This window comes from Mytilus edulis, chromosome 12, assembly GCF_963676685.1.
Source record: "Mytilus edulis chromosome 12, xbMytEdul2.2, whole genome shotgun sequence".
NCBI lineage: Eukaryota > Metazoa > Mollusca > Bivalvia > Mytilida > Mytilidae > Mytilus > Mytilus edulis.
The window spans coordinates 19,403,960-19,421,274 of NC_092355.1; the positions used below are offsets into that span (position 1 = coordinate 19,403,960).

The 17,315-nt window shown below is 31.0% G+C and overlaps 1 protein-coding gene and 1 long non-coding RNA gene across 2 annotated transcripts; one reads left to right on the forward strand and one right to left on the reverse strand.

Moving 5' to 3' along the window:
• Positions 1–1,118: 1,118 nt before the first annotated feature.
• Positions 1,119–17,239, reverse strand: LOC139497975 (ubiquinol-cytochrome-c reductase complex assembly factor 1-like). Its single transcript, XM_071286231.1, has 9 exons — positions 17,088–17,239; positions 12,147–12,239; positions 11,479–11,559; positions 10,922–10,994; positions 9,946–10,003; positions 8,436–8,544; positions 4,176–4,256; positions 2,410–2,523; positions 1,119–1,312 (listed from the first exon to the last, which is right to left on the reverse strand). Exons 1-9 carry the CDS (start codon positions 17,172–17,174, stop codon positions 1,229–1,231), a joined length of 780 nt encoding a protein of 259 aa, XP_071142332.1. The 5' UTR covers positions 17,175–17,239; the 3' UTR covers positions 1,119–1,228.
• On the forward strand, positions 6,145–8,149 carry LOC139497976 (uncharacterized). The gene is made up of 3 exons (XR_011657778.1): positions 6,145–6,285; positions 7,030–7,098; positions 7,861–8,149. It is a non-coding gene; the product is annotated as an uncharacterized lncRNA (long non-coding RNA).
• Positions 17,240–17,315: the final 76 nt, after the last annotated feature.

The window sequence follows — 17,315 nt, forward strand, 5'->3', positions numbered from 1 at the left end:
TTGAATATAAGGATATTCACTCCCCAGGTTGATACTTTTTGAGCCTGATTTTTTATAAACCTTTTTTAAACCTGAAATTTTTACCTACTTAATGAGCTCAGCATGAGAAATTTAGCCCACCTGGTGGGTTCATGTTGCTTAGTCTTTAGTTTTCTATGTTGTGTCTCGTGTACTATTTGTTGTCTGTTTGTCTTTTTCTTTTTTAGCCATGGCATTTTCAGTTTGATTTCGATCTATGAGTTTGACGTCCCTCTGGTATGGTTTGCCCCTCTTTTCTAAAATACTCATAAATATCTCTTTACAGTTAAAATATTAAGCATGCAAACCATGGGTTTAAATGCCTTGCTTGAAAATAGGCCAATGATTTGTACAGAGAGCTATAGTAAACAGACTGTAACTCCGCCTACTCATTGAATTAAGGTGTCAATTTTAATTACAATGTCTGACCAATAGCAAAACAGTGTTTTCAAGCAAGGCATTTAAACTCTTGGCCAGCATGCTATATCATTTCAACTGTAACTGCCATTTACACTTTTTTTTCGATCTAAAATTTATTTTTTAAAACAGTTCAACCTATTATTATTATTTTATGTTAAAAGGTCTGAGATATCTGTATTCTGCCAACGATTCTTATTTTTTTTACTGCTACTATCTTTATTACCAAAGTGCTTGTAAGCACTGAATGATAAAGATTGCTTCAATTTATCACTGGGAAGTAGAATTAAGTATTGCATTGGTTGCAGTTGATTTAAAAACTGAACCCTTACAAATTTTATTTTTAAAACAGATATAAGATTCCTGCACCTTGCAAAAGATATGTAATTTTCTTGACAAGTGTAACATCATTTTGTGACTTGAATATCTAAGGATATAGTACATAGATACATTTCTGGAAATGTTCAATGATAGGATGTATAGAATGTTATGATCAATGCACTATATTTTGTGTATCAAAAAAGAAGTGATAAGCCTTGGAAGATTTTGATATCAAGTCAGTCCTATAAGGTTTTGTTTACATTTCATGCAATCTTTACCGAAAAACAGACAAATCTATATATCTTTATTGTTTTCATAGTTGTGATATACTGTCTAATGAAAAAGAGGTTAATTTGTGAAAATATGTTTTTTTCCATTTATTAAAACAGCAACATCCTTAAGTCTGTGTCCCACTGAGCAAAGGCAACTAGATATCTAGTCTATGAACTGAGGTATCTTGCCTTGAATAATTTCATTGTTCTTGAAAAGGAAGAAGTTTTATCATTCCTGATCCCAATATATGGCTGCTACTATTTTCCTCTTCTAGATATTTAATCTGAAATGTAGAACAGTATTTAATCAATCTTTCAAACATATTTTATCAGGTTATTCGCTTGATTTTATAGATGGTTATTAGTTATACTTTGTTAATACATTTGATTTATTGATAAAACTTTTGTTCTTAAGATTTAAATTTCTTTTCAATTATCCACACTACTGTGGATTCATAATGATTCTTTTGATACCAGGTTTTTTTTTTCGGAAAAAGGGACACCTTGAATTCAAATCAATTGATCAATTTTCTAGGGGTATTACTTGATTTATTTCACTTGACTGGGCGCGGTTTAACTGTTCGCTTATTTAAGACCAGTCAAACTATAGACACAACTAGTAAAGTGCTTCAGACACATCAAATGTATAGTTTATTATCAAATTTAAACAGTTTTAATGATTTTTTCCTTAAAATGATGACATAATTGTAAACCTTTCTATGAATAATTACCTGTCTGCACTCATTTATACAAACCTATGGTAATTTTTGCATCATATTTTCAGGTTCATGACCTTTTTTTGGTTATCTAATATAAAGTAATGGCATCCTACTTTTGGCTCAGAGAATTTCCTGTCACACCCTAAACAATGAACTTCCTTAATTTATATGAGTGTACAGCATAATAAATGTTTGTTTATATAGTGAATAAGATTAAAATACGATGCTGACTGCTATACCCCCATTTTTAACAATTTTACCTTTTGAGTTTATGACTGTCATACAAGTGTGAGGTTTAGCTAGCTATAAAACTAGGTTTAATCGGCCATTTTCTACATGAGAAAATACTTGTACCTTGTCAGGAATATGACAGTTGTTGTCCATTTATTTGATGTGTTTGAGCTTTTGATTTTGCCATTTGTTAAACTCATCATACATTTGTCATAGATACCAGGATTAAATTTTGTATTTACGTCAGACACACATTTCATCTAAAAAAGACTCATCCATGACGCTCGATTCCGAAAAAGTTAAAAAGGCCAAATGAAGTACGAACTTGAAGGGCATTGTCGACAGAAATTGATTAGAGACTTTCCATTTTGGATTTTCCTTCAAACTCAGTATTTTTGTAATTTTACGTTTTGATGCATTAAAGTTCTAACCTGTTTTCTGATGTATCCTACACACTGTGATAACTTTTCAGGATCTATATCTTTCTTACTGTACAACATGTTCCATACTGCACTTGCTAAATCTTTGTCAGTTCCCATAATTCCCTGAAATAATGGAATACTTTTTATACACTGGTTCACCTCCTTTTACCTCTATATATCAGCTAAACCTCAGTTTTTACAAATGGTTAGGTCAAAATGCTTAAAGTCTAAAAATCTGTCTAACTGTTGACATGTCAAACACATGTTGGTTCCTTCAGACATATCATGCCTGTGGATTCATTTATTTTCTTGGGTACCAATTTTCGGGGAGAAGGAAAACTTGCATGGGCGTGGATATTTAATTTCGTTGTTTTGCGAAAATTAGCATAAAGCTGTAAGAAAATTTGTCTTTCGTCAAACATTTCATTTCGTGGTTTGAGGTGGCTCGTGGGTACAAAAATTTCAGCAAAAGATTAAACCTTTATTTTTTCATTACAAATTTTAGCTATTACACTATTAGTTATTGCTTTATGATATTGTACAAAAATCAACCCAAAAAATCAATTTCGTTTGGCCCCAGATGACTTTTAAAATATTTATATCATTGAAAAAGCTTCAAATTATCTCCCTTTGGAGCAAAAATGCCATTTTTTGACAATAAATTTGAAATATCTTTTTTAACTCATCGGTGATGATATTTTTTATTATTATTTTCAAATAAGCTGTTCATAAACTAAATAATTGAAAAATTTAAGTGATTTCTGTAATTAGGTTATTTTTTTATTTTGATATTACCTCTATTTCTCCTATTAGTTCAACAGAAATAAAGGACGTTAACAAAAATGTATGCTTCTTCCGGAGGCAGATTGTGAGCTTAAATGAACGGTGACCCCAATTTTTTTTTCATTTTTCTTTTAAGTATATGATAAAGTTCATTTATAAAAAAATATAGCCAAATCCTATATTAGAAAAAAAATTTGATTTATACCCAGCATGCCCAGGAGCCCCCTTAACTGCACTTAGGAAATCATTGAAAATTGGTTTCCAACGAATAATAATCAATCCACATTATTTGAATTTAAAGTTAGAGAAATGCACAGTTCCTTGTACAATTTGCACTATGAAAATCAGAGCATACACATAAACTTTTGTTTCTTTGCAGTCATAGTCATATTCTTTGTATCTTTTATATATTTTTTTTTTTAAATCAGACTGTTTTTCTCTTATGAATTGTTTTACATTGCATAGCTGACTGTAAGATATATTATATGCCCAAGTATTGAATAGTTGCTTATATCAATATCATTTGATCTCTTCCAGATATATATCTCAACGGCAATCATACAGCCTCTCCTTAACTAGTGTACTCCGATTAGTAAATGCTAAAAATTATGAATGTTGTATTTGGTTGAGATAATCTCCAAGACATATTTTCCTGTTTTCTTTTATTTATCTTCATGATCAACTGAGTTCTAGAAGGACCTTTTTACAAAATTCTGGATTGAGTTCTTTAATTAGCCGCAATTTTATCAGAAATTTTTGGTTTAAATCATAGGAATGGACACAATATTTTCATGAAAATTTGGTATTTGGTATTTATTTTTTGGCAAATCAGGAATTGGACACCCTTCCAACCCCCAACCCTCCTAAACTAATTACTTTCTTGGTGTAGATGTGGGAGATATTAAAATGTGAATAAAAAGAGATTCAGGGATTTGTCAATGCCACATTAATCTAGCTACACAAAAATTAAAAATAAACATGTGTGTAGTTACCTCTTCATATGTCAACAAAGCAGTATAGAAATGGTCATTGAGTTTATATAAAGCGTTTTTTCTTCCCGCCATACCATGTTCCTATATAAAAGATAATAATAACCTTATTTGTAAGCAGAATATAAACAATTTAAGTACATTGTCAGAAAATATCAAATTTATTTGTATGAGCTTTAGAAACTGTACGTAATCCAGGTTTGCTGAGCTTTTCTCCTGTTTCATAGAGAGTTCAAATAAATTTATAGGCTAGCTAAGTAACATATAAATAGCTTATTTTTTAGCATAATTCAATGGAGATGAACCAGTCTTAAACTGGATCTGTGACTCATCATAGTAGACTCACATACACAGGCACTTGTCTCAGAATTTTTTTCCCCCATATACCTTAATATAATACAAGGTACTTAACTTGCATTTTAGAGAAATGTCAGGTGGTGACGAAGTTCTGTTATATGCAGCTTTATAAGCTGTCAACTCCACTTAAACTTGGTTATATCGTAAATCTAAATTGATTTATCTTTACAATGGTGTATAACATGCCTACATTTGTTGTTGGAATCATCCGTAGCAATCCTACCAAAGTATGTCAATCGTAATAATTTTGCAAACCGCTGAAGAATTGGCAATAAACGCGTCACGTCTCCTTGTATATCTCGGTTTACGATTGGTCAATTCTATAGGAAAATCTAAATGATTCTCAGAGTTATCTGATCTTGTTTCATTTCATACGTAAAGTCACTAGAGAGTCTGCATGACATTGACGTCATGGGAAAATTTGTAACTTATTAGACATACCACAAACAACACTTGTTTGATTTTTTTCATGGTATATTATACAATTTCACTAACTGTATGATAAGTTCTATTCATACGAAAACTAACAGTTTTTTCTGAAACAATTTTTATAGTTAATCATTTACTGCGAGACGTGTATTAACAATTTTTTGAGGTTGACGAAATAATTACGATTGACATACTTGGGTAGGATTTCTACGGATGATTCCGACAACAACAGTAGGCGTGTTATACACCATTTTAAAGATAAATCAATTTGGATTTACGGCATAACAAGTTTAAGTGGGGTTGACAGCTGAGACACAGCATTTTTAATGGAATTTCGTCACCGTATGACGTTTTTCAAAATCGTGAGTTAAGTACCTTGTGTTATATAAAGGTATATAGGGGAAAACAATCTGAGACGAGTGCCTGTGCTCACATTCTAAAAATCGGCTCAATATGTGAAAGTGTTTTTTTTTTAAATCTGTTTATGTGCTATCTTCATGAAATTTTAAAATGTTAAAAGCTTGAGCAACCCCAAAAAATAACTCTATCTGTAAATTATCATGGTAGATTCACATACTAAAAATCAGATCAATATGTGAAGTTGTTTAAAAAAATCTGTGTAGCTGTTTGTTTCAGAATAACAAAATGACAAAATGGCAGAATGACGAAAATGGTAAAACTATATGTCTCTGACAACTTTGTTGCGGAGCCATAAAAATTCCATGAGCTTTTGAGCCAGGTGAACAACAAATGGCATGGCTTTTTGGTCTTTCCATAAATAAAACTAACATATGGGTCAGGATCCCTAATAGACCTTGAGATGAGGAACTCAGATGACGTAATTAAAAAAAATATTAGTCCGCCATACAATTGTGGATGCTGTGATTTTAAAAATGGACATAAATGAACAATAAGAACTGTTTTATAGAGCTGGTGTGATGAGAAAAGAAAGATGTAGATTTGACCTGAAATAAATTATTAGAAAGGACAATTTTTTTATTGAATTTTATGATCAGAATTTTGGGATTATTTCATGAGGAGACTGACATTTTTCACCATCTTCCGGGGTGCATCAATTTGCGAAAAAAGTAATCTCACTTGCCACCCCGAAAATTTAACCAGACATGTATAAATGTATCAGCTTCGATATGAGCCATCATACATGTTCAAGTAAACGATATGGACTGAGCAACGGAGGAAAACGTTACCATTACGGCCTATGGAGAATTAATTGTAAATGTATACCCAATTAAATTAGAAGCTTAATTCCAGAAGTTTTCAGGCTGATTTATGGATGATTTCACCTTGTACACCACCGAAAATGATGGTTAGTAGTTTTTTATTTATACCTAGTTATTATAAATGGTTTAAGATAAATATTATTGATAAAGATCAGCAAAAACTCAATGAAACTTTGCTTTTAAAATGCATTGCTGGCACGGGGCTGAACACTTTTTTTAGGCACAATCATCACTTTGTTTACTTCCGAGAGATCCGAAAGGAATTTGTTTACTATATTGAAAAAGGCAAGAAACAACTTTTAAATATTATTAAATTGTAAGTAAACATGACACAATATAGTCTTTGTTATGTAATTATCACTTCGGTCTACAGGAATACCTGATAATCAAGGGAGATAACACACTTCATACGAGTAAAGTGAGATACATCATCGCATGTGCTTTTATCCAATGATTTGACCCCTGGTCAGTAGATATCATATGCAAAAAAACCAGAAAAAACATGTACATGTTTTAAGAAAATCATGAACTAATATTTTTAATGCGCTTGAGCAAAACAATAGATATTGTCATTTCTCAGTGAAAAAGGGGGAGGGTCAAACCTTTTTGAAAACAATATTTCTGCACCTATTCAACTATTAAGCTAGTTAGCTACTACCCATTGCTTCTAAAATAAAAGGTTTAAATGAAGGTGACTAAGCCACAAGGGAGAAGCATTTGTCTTTCTTTGTGATTAAACTTTCAAGAATTAGATTTTTCTCTCTCAATAGTACTTATGTATTTAAATCAAATGATAACACAGCCTGAGTAATTTTTTTGTCTTATTTCAGTTCCAGACATACCATTACTTTTTAACCTGAGATGGCAAACTAGAGGTTTTAAAAAGTCCTGAATAACTGGTAAGCATTTTGCTTTATTAGGCAAGCTCTAAATTGTTTATTTATGGTATTTATGCAATTGAAATTACAGTCGGTATGTTAAAAATATGCAAATATGAAAACTGTTGCTATGGTCTTGGTATTAAATGAAAAGGCTTAGTTACAGATCGTTTCGACTCAATATTTCGAGTTAAATCTTGCGGCAACTGTTTCTCACGTAACACTGCAAACTATATTTAGCTCTATTTTGATCTGTCGTTATTTAATGACGCCATAATACATGTGATGTCACAATGTTTCCTTTAAAACCTCATGTGGATTTCTCACTAATAAAAGGTTTTCACTGAAATACATGTTAAAAACATTTTTTCTCAAATAGAATTATGTGAAAGGACAAGTTTTGAAAATTTGCACTATATTGCACTCTAATTATATGATAAAGATGACTTTCCAAGTAGTTAAGAGTGCTTTCCACAGTTTTAAATACCAGATTTCCACTAGTAAGAATAATTATTTTGGTGTTGGTTTTTTTATAAAATCTTCATTTTTGCATAATTTCTCTGTCAAAATGCACTTTAAGGCACAAGAAAATTTTATAGAATGCTTTAACAGGGTCTGTGTATTGTAATTAAAGGTTATAATCAGAAGTTTTGTCCTTGTTTTGACTAGTGAAGGTATTCTGGAAGAAATTAATTATACAAACACATTGTATTCAAAATAAATGAATATAGCGACGAAAGTGTCATTGCCTTATAGTGCTAAAACAACTTTATTTTTTTTCAGAAATGGACAAAAATACACAGATTTATTCAGAATGTTATACCGATGAAGATCACATAAAAATATTTGGAAAAATCAGAAGTATGAATTTCAATATGGGTCAGGATCCCTAATAGACCTTGAGATGAGGAACTCAGATGACGTAATTAAAAAAAATATTAGTCCGCCATACAATTGTGGATGCTGTGATTTTAAAAATGGACATAAATGAACAATAAGAACTGTTTTATAGAGCTGGTGTGATGAGAAAAGAAAGATGTAGATTTGACCTGAAATAAATTATTAGAAAGGACAATTTTTTTATTGAATTTTATGATCAGAATTTTGGGATTATTTCATGAGGAGACTGACATTTTTCACCATCTTCCGGGGTGCATCAATTTGCGAAAAAAGTAATCTCACTTGCCACCCCGAAAATTTAACCAGACATGTATAAATGTATCAGCTTCGATATGAGCCATCATACATGTTCAAGTAAACGATATGGACTGAGCAACGGAGGAAAACGTTACCATTACGGCCTATGGAGAATTAATTGTAAATGTATACCCAATTATTCTATTCAAAGTCAGACTTACCTTTATATTTCTACTTCTTACATCCACATCTGACCACATAGCTTTGACTAAGCCATTCCTTGAATGTCTGCCTTCCTCTCCCTCTTTGGCTAACCTATACATTATCATCCTACAAAATGTTGAGGAGAAATACAACACACTTAAAAGTACCATTGAAAGTTAAAGGCTTCAATTTGTAACAAAGTAAGTTAGAAGGATTTCCTAATGTTAATAATCTCATGACAAATATTCAGGCACAGATTGAGACAGGTGCTAATCTTGTGACCTTCCTCTCTCTTTAAAAAAAAAGACGCTATCTTAAGGTTCAATTTCAGCTCAAGTTTTGTCAAATATGTTCCTTCAACTGCTTCTTCTCAAGAACTTCCTCTAACATCAAATCTAGGATTAGCACCAGATGTTCTTCCAAGCACTAGCCCCCAAGGGTAACCGGGGAATAGAAATATGGTCACTTGGTCTTCTCCCGACCGACAGTAAAACGCTTGCCGAGATGGGGCGTCCGTTTGGCTGTGGGGGATGTATTAAGTTGGCAGTCACGTTTGGTCAGAATGGGAAGTTAAATCCATTGTCTCAAGTAAGAGAGTGCCACGCTCTTTGTAGGTTAAAACCCCTTGCAACAACTCTTGGAGGGCCCATAGGTGGCCTGTTGAAGGCAAAATTTCTGTCCCTATCCAATATACCCTCATTTTCCAGTGGCAGTCCAAATTTCCCAGACCATCATTCCAAATGGCCTCTATTATCATGATTATGACAAGACCTACCTATTGTATTTATTGTGAACTTTTCCTCGTCCTGAATATGCATGAAATATTTGCCACTGGACATTAAGCAACCAACAATCAATCAATCAATCTTCCAAGCACTACAATATATCTGGTTATGTTTTTATGAAGGTTTTGCTAATAAACTTCTTATAAATTGCACATATCTAACAAAGGACAATATGAATATCTTTCTCTAATTCTTACACGATTTATTCTTTTTCTGACCGGTTTATCATTTTTATTTTATCAACATGTTGTTCGTTTGATCTCAGTTCTTCATTGGTCAAAATTTGATTTTGAGATTAAATTTTCTAGCTTTTCTCTGAAATTCCAATTGTGATGAAAAAAGGCAACCATGTCTGATGATGTCATGTAGAAAGAATATGTTTTTTGGCAGGTTGATCGAAAAGAAGGATGAGGATTGCCTGCATATCATTTTAACTGAATCAGTAGAGAAATAAATTCCACCACCAAATCTTGTGCAGTAAGATACGTATCCACTCACAACAGTTAAAATTTAAATATTTAAAATTTAACCGCCTTGAGCGCATAAATAGTTGTATCACACTTACTGCAGTGATAGAATCTATATTTAACCAAGTTAACCAAGGAGGATTTTTAAGATGTTCTGTTATTTTTGTTTAATTGGAAAATATAAAACATATTGACCAATGACTGAAGAGTGGTCATACTAGTTGTATTTGGACAAGTAATAAATAAAGAATATGGATGTTACAGTTATTACCTACCATACATGTAATTCTGCTACCAAATACCAAGAGTTGAAAGTATCTGGTAAACCTATTTCTGAAAACAAAATACAAAAATATTTCACTAAGTACAAATTATTTATGTCTACATCTAATTTTTCAAACAAAACTGTTTCTGGTTTCAAAAGAATTTTACCAGTGAAATTTATTTTTAAATGTCAACTTTTTTTATATAATATATAAATTCAGTTTTCAAAGAGAAAAAAGAGTAACTTTGTGTTGGTCGTGTGGCAAAATATGCAAGTTTTCAAACACAGTCCCTAGGACTTGCTTATTGAAATGTTGTCACTATTAGTTAACATTATAAAGATGCCTTAATCAAGTTTCAAGTGAATACATCATCTCTACTCTATCAAACTTTCACACAAAAGGGCTTTTTTCATAAAATTATTTTGCCTCTTCAGGCAGTAAAGCTTTTACATTAAATTCAAATAAATAAATAGATTCTGTTACGAAATAAGAACTCAAGGGAGATAGCTTAATATAACATGTATTAACTGTAACTTTGCATATAACAGGCTATTATTTGAACTTGGAACTATTTTTAATTATGGAATTTACATATTTTCTTGTGCTTGATTTTTTTTAATAAATTCCATGTTTATTCTGTACTTTAATGTTCTGTGCTGCACACAACACTTTCTATTGCAAAGAAGATAGTACATTTTTAATAGAATGTACTGTGCCGTGCACAACACTATCTATACAAAGAACATTTTATAGACAGTGTTATGAACCGCTCAAAACATTATAATACCAAATAAACATGAAATTTATTAAAAATTTCAAGCTCAAGAAATTATGCAAATTCCATAATTAAAAATAGTTCCAAGTTCAAATAATAGCCTGTTATATATGCAAAGTTACAGGAAATACATGTTCTTCATTCTGAAAAAAAACTTTGTTTATATTTGTATTGCTGCCATTAATAACAATAAGTTTCTGATATACCTACCTTCCATTAAATCTATGCTGTTGATTTGTTTACGATACAGAAAATACAGATTTGTGCCACTGACCATTAAATGCTAAAAGAATAAATATAAAATATTTCTATTTAATATCATGTAAACTGTAGATTCATTATTATTTGTTGGTTCTTTATTTTTGTAAGCAAAGCTGAACCATCAATTTAAGTGTTCTAATAAAACGATTATCTTAAATAAACCCATCAGTCTTCTTAAAAAATGATCTGTTGTTGAAATCAAATAAATTTCTGTTTTATAACACAATGATTAAAAATCAGATAATGCATTATTTTAATGGTTTTCAGTTATAGTTAACTGGCATGCACCTTGATAAATGTATATCCAAATTGTTTTAAAACATGTGACATTGTTCATTAACTGTAACTAAATGGATAATCTAATAATATGAATGACATAATGCTTATTTGCAATTTCTTTAAAAAAAAAACTTCCATCAAATCTGCTTTAAATTATTAAAATGTATGCTATCTAATTTGTGTTATATTATTTCGAACTGCAGAGTTTCTAAAATAAAATACTTTACCTTTTTACTGTATTTCAATTTTCCTCTACCATATAATAACTTTTCTCTGAGTCTTGCAATGAAGGATCGAGACTGAAAATTCTGAAATGTGTAACAAATTCATTCTTATTTTTATTGTATGCATCTCACTGAAAATTGTCACTGCTAGTTCTACTATTTATGTTTTCTTTAAACAAAATGGATGAGGCTATAAAACTATTTGCCTAAATGTTAAACCATGTCCACACAAAACAAGTCTTTTCTCTCAGCGAAATGTTACAAAGTTGTGTATATGAGGAATTAAATTTTAATTGTGATTGTTCAACAATAGATCAACATCATGAACATGTGACATGTCAGATTAATCATAATAAATTTAGAAAATGCTGCATGTGAATAATACTATTAAATTTAAATGCATTTATTCATTTTTGCTAAATCCTTCCATGTATGCTGTCTTCATTTTTACAATTATAAACTAGAGGCTCTCAAGAGCCTGTATCGCTGACCTGACTCTACTTGGGTTTTTGAAATCATATAAAAAAAGATAACATTTGGCTACAAAGTAACAACACTTGGCCAGCACCTCATTAAGAAAGGACAATTTATGCTACATGTATGTTTCCTATAGGGTCCTATGTTTAACTAATATTAAGTCCCCCGCTGGTGGCCATCTTGCAAGTACTTACTGAATAAACTGGACATCTACATTGATGATTTGGATATGTTTGGTCAAGCGGTCTTGTAAGTGGACTTATGACAGTAGGCAAGTATCTACTAATCTGTAAAAGAAAGAAAATTAACCTATAGTCTAATTAGAGGTAAAGTATGCAAGTAAGTGTTGTAATAACTAGCTCATATGATGGAATATCTCTTATTGAAAGCAAACACTGCTCTATTTACTAAGGATTCATATTTTTTTTGTGGATACCAGTTTTCGTGGACCTTGGACAAATGTGGTTTTTTAAAAGTCTATTGGAAATGTGTACTTAGTTAAAGTTGAGCTTGTTTGATTTGGGGTTAAAATTTACCCATGAAATCAACAAAAATAGTTATCCAACGAATAAAAATGAATCCACAGCATTAGCAGTGTTTCCTTTACAGTATTCAATTATATTTCCAAATACTAGTAATTGAATATTCATGTATAAATGAGTCATTCAACACTTTTTTTGTTCAATGTTTTAAATAAGTTGAACTGAGACATATTTTTGTCTTTTCTTTGTTGTTTAAATCATCATTAAGCCACGCTATCATGCAGGGTAGGAAAAGATATCAAAACTGTTTGCTGTGCTGGTTTTAAAATAAATATTTCATTCCTTGAACATGCTGAAATTAATGACAGCCAATGCAATATCTCACAATGTCTCAGCACAAGCTGTATAAAGTGACAAAAAAATTGACAGTAAATATTTATGCATGTGACATACCTAGTGTTAATTTTGGCATCAGGCCTTTTTATACTTTGCTATGCAGTATTGGTTTTGCTTACTGTTGAAGGACTTAAATTTGTTTCAATTATTATCACATACATGCCAACACAATCGGTATCTTTCATTTTCTTAAGAAATTAGCAGTGGGTCTCATTGGGGTCTGAGTGTGACGCAGGATTGGCGGATCTTTTTTAAGCATGACACATGAAAGTGGTATAATTAAGCTTGCAAACTTGAAAAGAAGTCTGGCGGGACACAGGAAATTAAATGTGCTATATATTATGGCAACAAGAAGCGGGATCTGGGATCAGACCCCCCACCCATTAAACAGGTTGGGAACAAACCCCCTGTATGGTGATTATACCTGTATAGCATGGTATAGAGGGATAATCCTTCTTTAGAGGGATAAAATTATCCCTCTGTAGAGGGGTATTTTTGTTTGCACTGGATTTAAAGCAAATTAGGGCAGAATGGCATTTTCTAGTTATATTGGCTATAATTTCTAGCATTATATGTATCAATATATGCATTTTACTAAAAATTGGAATAACCAGTTTTCTGCTAAAGTGACAAAACTTGCAATCTATTGTATACCTATCTGAACGCCTGATCAACATCAAAAGGAATAGTTGACCGTTAAATTTCATGTTAAATCTAACAATAGAAATTCTGTTCAGTGAGCCATAAGTGAGTAGAATTTACCTGATCATCACAGCTTTCAATCATGGTGAACAATAGATTTTATATTTAGTCAAATAAGCAGCAAACTGGGCATGTGCATATTAAACTAAGTACATCAATTGGTGCATCAACTGTTGCAGGTTACTGCAATAATAAGTAGAGAATGCCATTCTGCCCTATTTTGATTTAAATCCAGTCTAAACAAAAATATACCCCTCTATAGAAGGATAATTGTATCCCTCTATAGAAGGATTATCCCTCAATACAGGTATAATCACCATATAGAGGGTTACACTAAAGACCTGAAAGTGGACCTGAAAAGACCTGAAAATATACGATTAAAATTATTCAAATTGCAATAACTTTTTTATTGTTGGATGGAATTTCTTCAAATTGGAATTTTATTAATTGTTAATATCCATATTTAATTAAAATTTAAATGTTTTAAATTAAAAAGAAATTTTTGATGCTAAAAGTTGGACCTGAACGGAGAAATGAAAAGAGCTGAAGGGACCTAAACAGTCAGTGGACTTACTGAAATAGGTGATTTTTAAATCACTCATTTGAGTAGCAAAATCGTGGTTTTGTCACAAATTGGAATTTTGTATTTTTTTCCAAATTTTAAACACATAGGTTTAAATAATATCTTTTAATTAGTAAAATTAAAAAAAACAAAACTTTTTGCTTCTTTTAAGTAGAAAGGTTTCTGCCTTTGATGCTATCATTTAGCTGAAAATTCTATTTTAGTTGAAAAAATGCTATAATAATGGCTTTACATAATGAACTGATACTTTCTTAAAAGATTATTCCCAGCAGTGGGAGTATTTTTCCTGTGAAGTTCAAGGTTTCATCTTTCAGATTATGTAATAAAATTCTACTGTTCACGATAAAAATCTCACTGTTCGGGGGTGTTGAAATTAGTAAGGATTATTAAAAGAATGATACTTAAAGAAGTGATTTTTGGGAAGGAAATTGAGGTCTGATACTTTAACAAGTGATTTTTATGTCATTATCCCAGATTCAGTACAAGGTCATCACCTGAAATGACCTGGTCATCCTAGACAACACAGATGTTGGTTCTGATAAGTTTAGAAACATAATTAGTCCCTGGATCATTAGTATTCTATATTTAAAGCTACAATAAAATTAAATCACTTCTTCTAGTGATTAATTTGTACTACTCAAATAGGTGATTATTAAAGAAAGACAACTCCAACTTCCAACCTTTATGGAAATAATGTTACTTAAAACAGTGATTTAGAAAATCACTTATTTAAGTAAGTCCCCTGACTGCTAAAAATCTATGGTCGGACTAATTCTAACTTCAATAACTTTTTTATTATTCAGTGGATTTCTTTCAACTTTTGATTTTGTGAAACAAAGGGTGCAATATAATGATAATATTAAAAAAAAAATATTGAAAAAATATTGTTGGGGTGTCAAAACTCGGACCTGAACGGAAAACTAAAAATCTGAATGAGCCTAAAATTCCGCAAAAAAAAATTTTAAACGAAAAATAATAAACATAGACCAATGATTTGTCTAACTATACAATTCATTGCAAAGACAAAAAATATGGTTGTAAACTTTTCATGTTCGATGTCATTTTGTCTCTTGTGGAGATCTGTCTCATTGCCTGGATCACACCCCATCTTCTTTTTAATTTTTAATTGACGGAAGAGAATAAAGAATAAAATTGTTTACTATAGTGTCACATATTGATTGAAACAAGACATTCACAAAATATTCATATACACACAAACAACAATCAAGATCCAGCCAAAAAATTACTGAGACACTGATCCTTAAAACCAAAATATATACAAAATATATATACTATTTAAACTTGTAAATAATCTCATAAAAGTTATATTCAAAATGGGACAAGTAGCTTAAAATATAAATAATTCTTAGGTTAAAAAAGATATATGTTAGCTATGAAGTATGAAATACTATAAAATTGGGTAAAAATCTTATAAATACATTCTTCGTGTAACAAGATATAGTGATAATCCAATTAAAAGATTAAAGTGAAATGTTTATTTAGACTAATGATCCAATTATCAGGTAATATCAATACAAGGTTTGAATTACAACCGGCACACGTTCACCGTAATTAAAACATTCCAATCGACAAACACGCGTCTCTAAATAACATATAGTTTACTGGGGAAGCAATATTATTATTTTCATTTTTATGTTTAAGACCTGCTTTAATATATATAAATGCAGTTTAAGCAAGTTGAATTAGTTTGAACAGAGACATATAATACTATTTATTATTATGTCTCTGGTTTGAATAATTTCAACGGGCAATCTTCTTTTTTTCCATCACTGATCAAAAAGGTATTTTGTATTCAAATATGTTTCTGTATAAATATAAAGTCATTCGTTCTCTTCAATAGACTTTTGTCTAAAATGAAAACAAATAGAAAAAACAATGTTGTACTAATTTAAATACATTCTACCCCTATGATCTATTCATGTCTTTTACTTCCCCGACAAGGTCCGAATTTTGTAACTCAACCATTATATTTTTTAAATTTCGATAAAATTCTTTATCATTTCAATGATATATTATATCTTTCCTATAACAAAGTTCATATTTCAAGGAGATTGATTGAAAACAGTTAAAAAACTTGAATAAATCTGACCACAGGTTTTTCAAGCAAATTTATGTTATTTAATTTTCCGTTCAGGTCCGAGTTTTGACACCTCGACGATATTTTTTCAACATTTTGTTTTAATATTATCATTATACTGAACTTTTTGTTTCATAAAATCCAAAGTTGAAAGATAAACATTGAGCCTTAAAAAAGTTATTGAAGTTAACATTAGTCCGACCATAGATTTTCAGGTCCCTTCAGGTCTTTTCATTTCTCCGTTCAGGTCCAACTTTTAGCATAAAAAAAATGTTTTTGATTTAAAATATTTAAATTTTAATGAAATATGGATATTAACAATTAATAAAATTTCAACTTGAAAAAATTCTATCCAATAATAAAAAAGTAATTGCAATTTGAATAATTTTAATCGTATATTTTCAGGTCTTTTCAGGTCCACTTTCAGGTCTTTAGTGTAACCCCCATATAGAGGGTTTGTTCCCAACCTGTTAAATGAGACAGTCAGACCCCCCTCATTAGTAATAGGAATGTTCTAATTTTATTTAGGAGTTCCTGTTAATACAATGCTTGATAATAAAACATGTACATCCCATGATGAACTAATCTTGCCGAGATGACTAAATCATGCAGCCAGTTGACTGCGACCATGGTGAGATAATTACCATCATACTTTTTGTTAACAGAAAACAATAGATAGCCAGTTTGCATAATGATTTCATGTGTGTGAGTCTAGATTACCGTGATGGTAATGTCTGCTAAACTGTCCCCTGTCAGTGTCAGTGTCACAACAAACAACTAACCAAGGGCATAGCTATAATCTTTATATTTAAAAATCAAATATTAGGCAACTGTCAAAGTTTCTAACCCTGTTGAAAATGCAACTTTACATTACCTGTCGGCTAACAGTAAACTGCAAAACAGGATTTCTGACTGAGAAAACAAATAACTGCCTTAAAGAATTCATGTTGCATAAAGTCATTGCATAAAATAACTTAACCCACTCTTTAATGTGGAGGTTCCCGGAAAAAAGAACCGGCGCTCACACCTTTGAAAATTAAGAAAAATTGGACCATACTTGTTGGTGTTATTATTTGTCAATTTTCATAGTGTAGGAAAAACT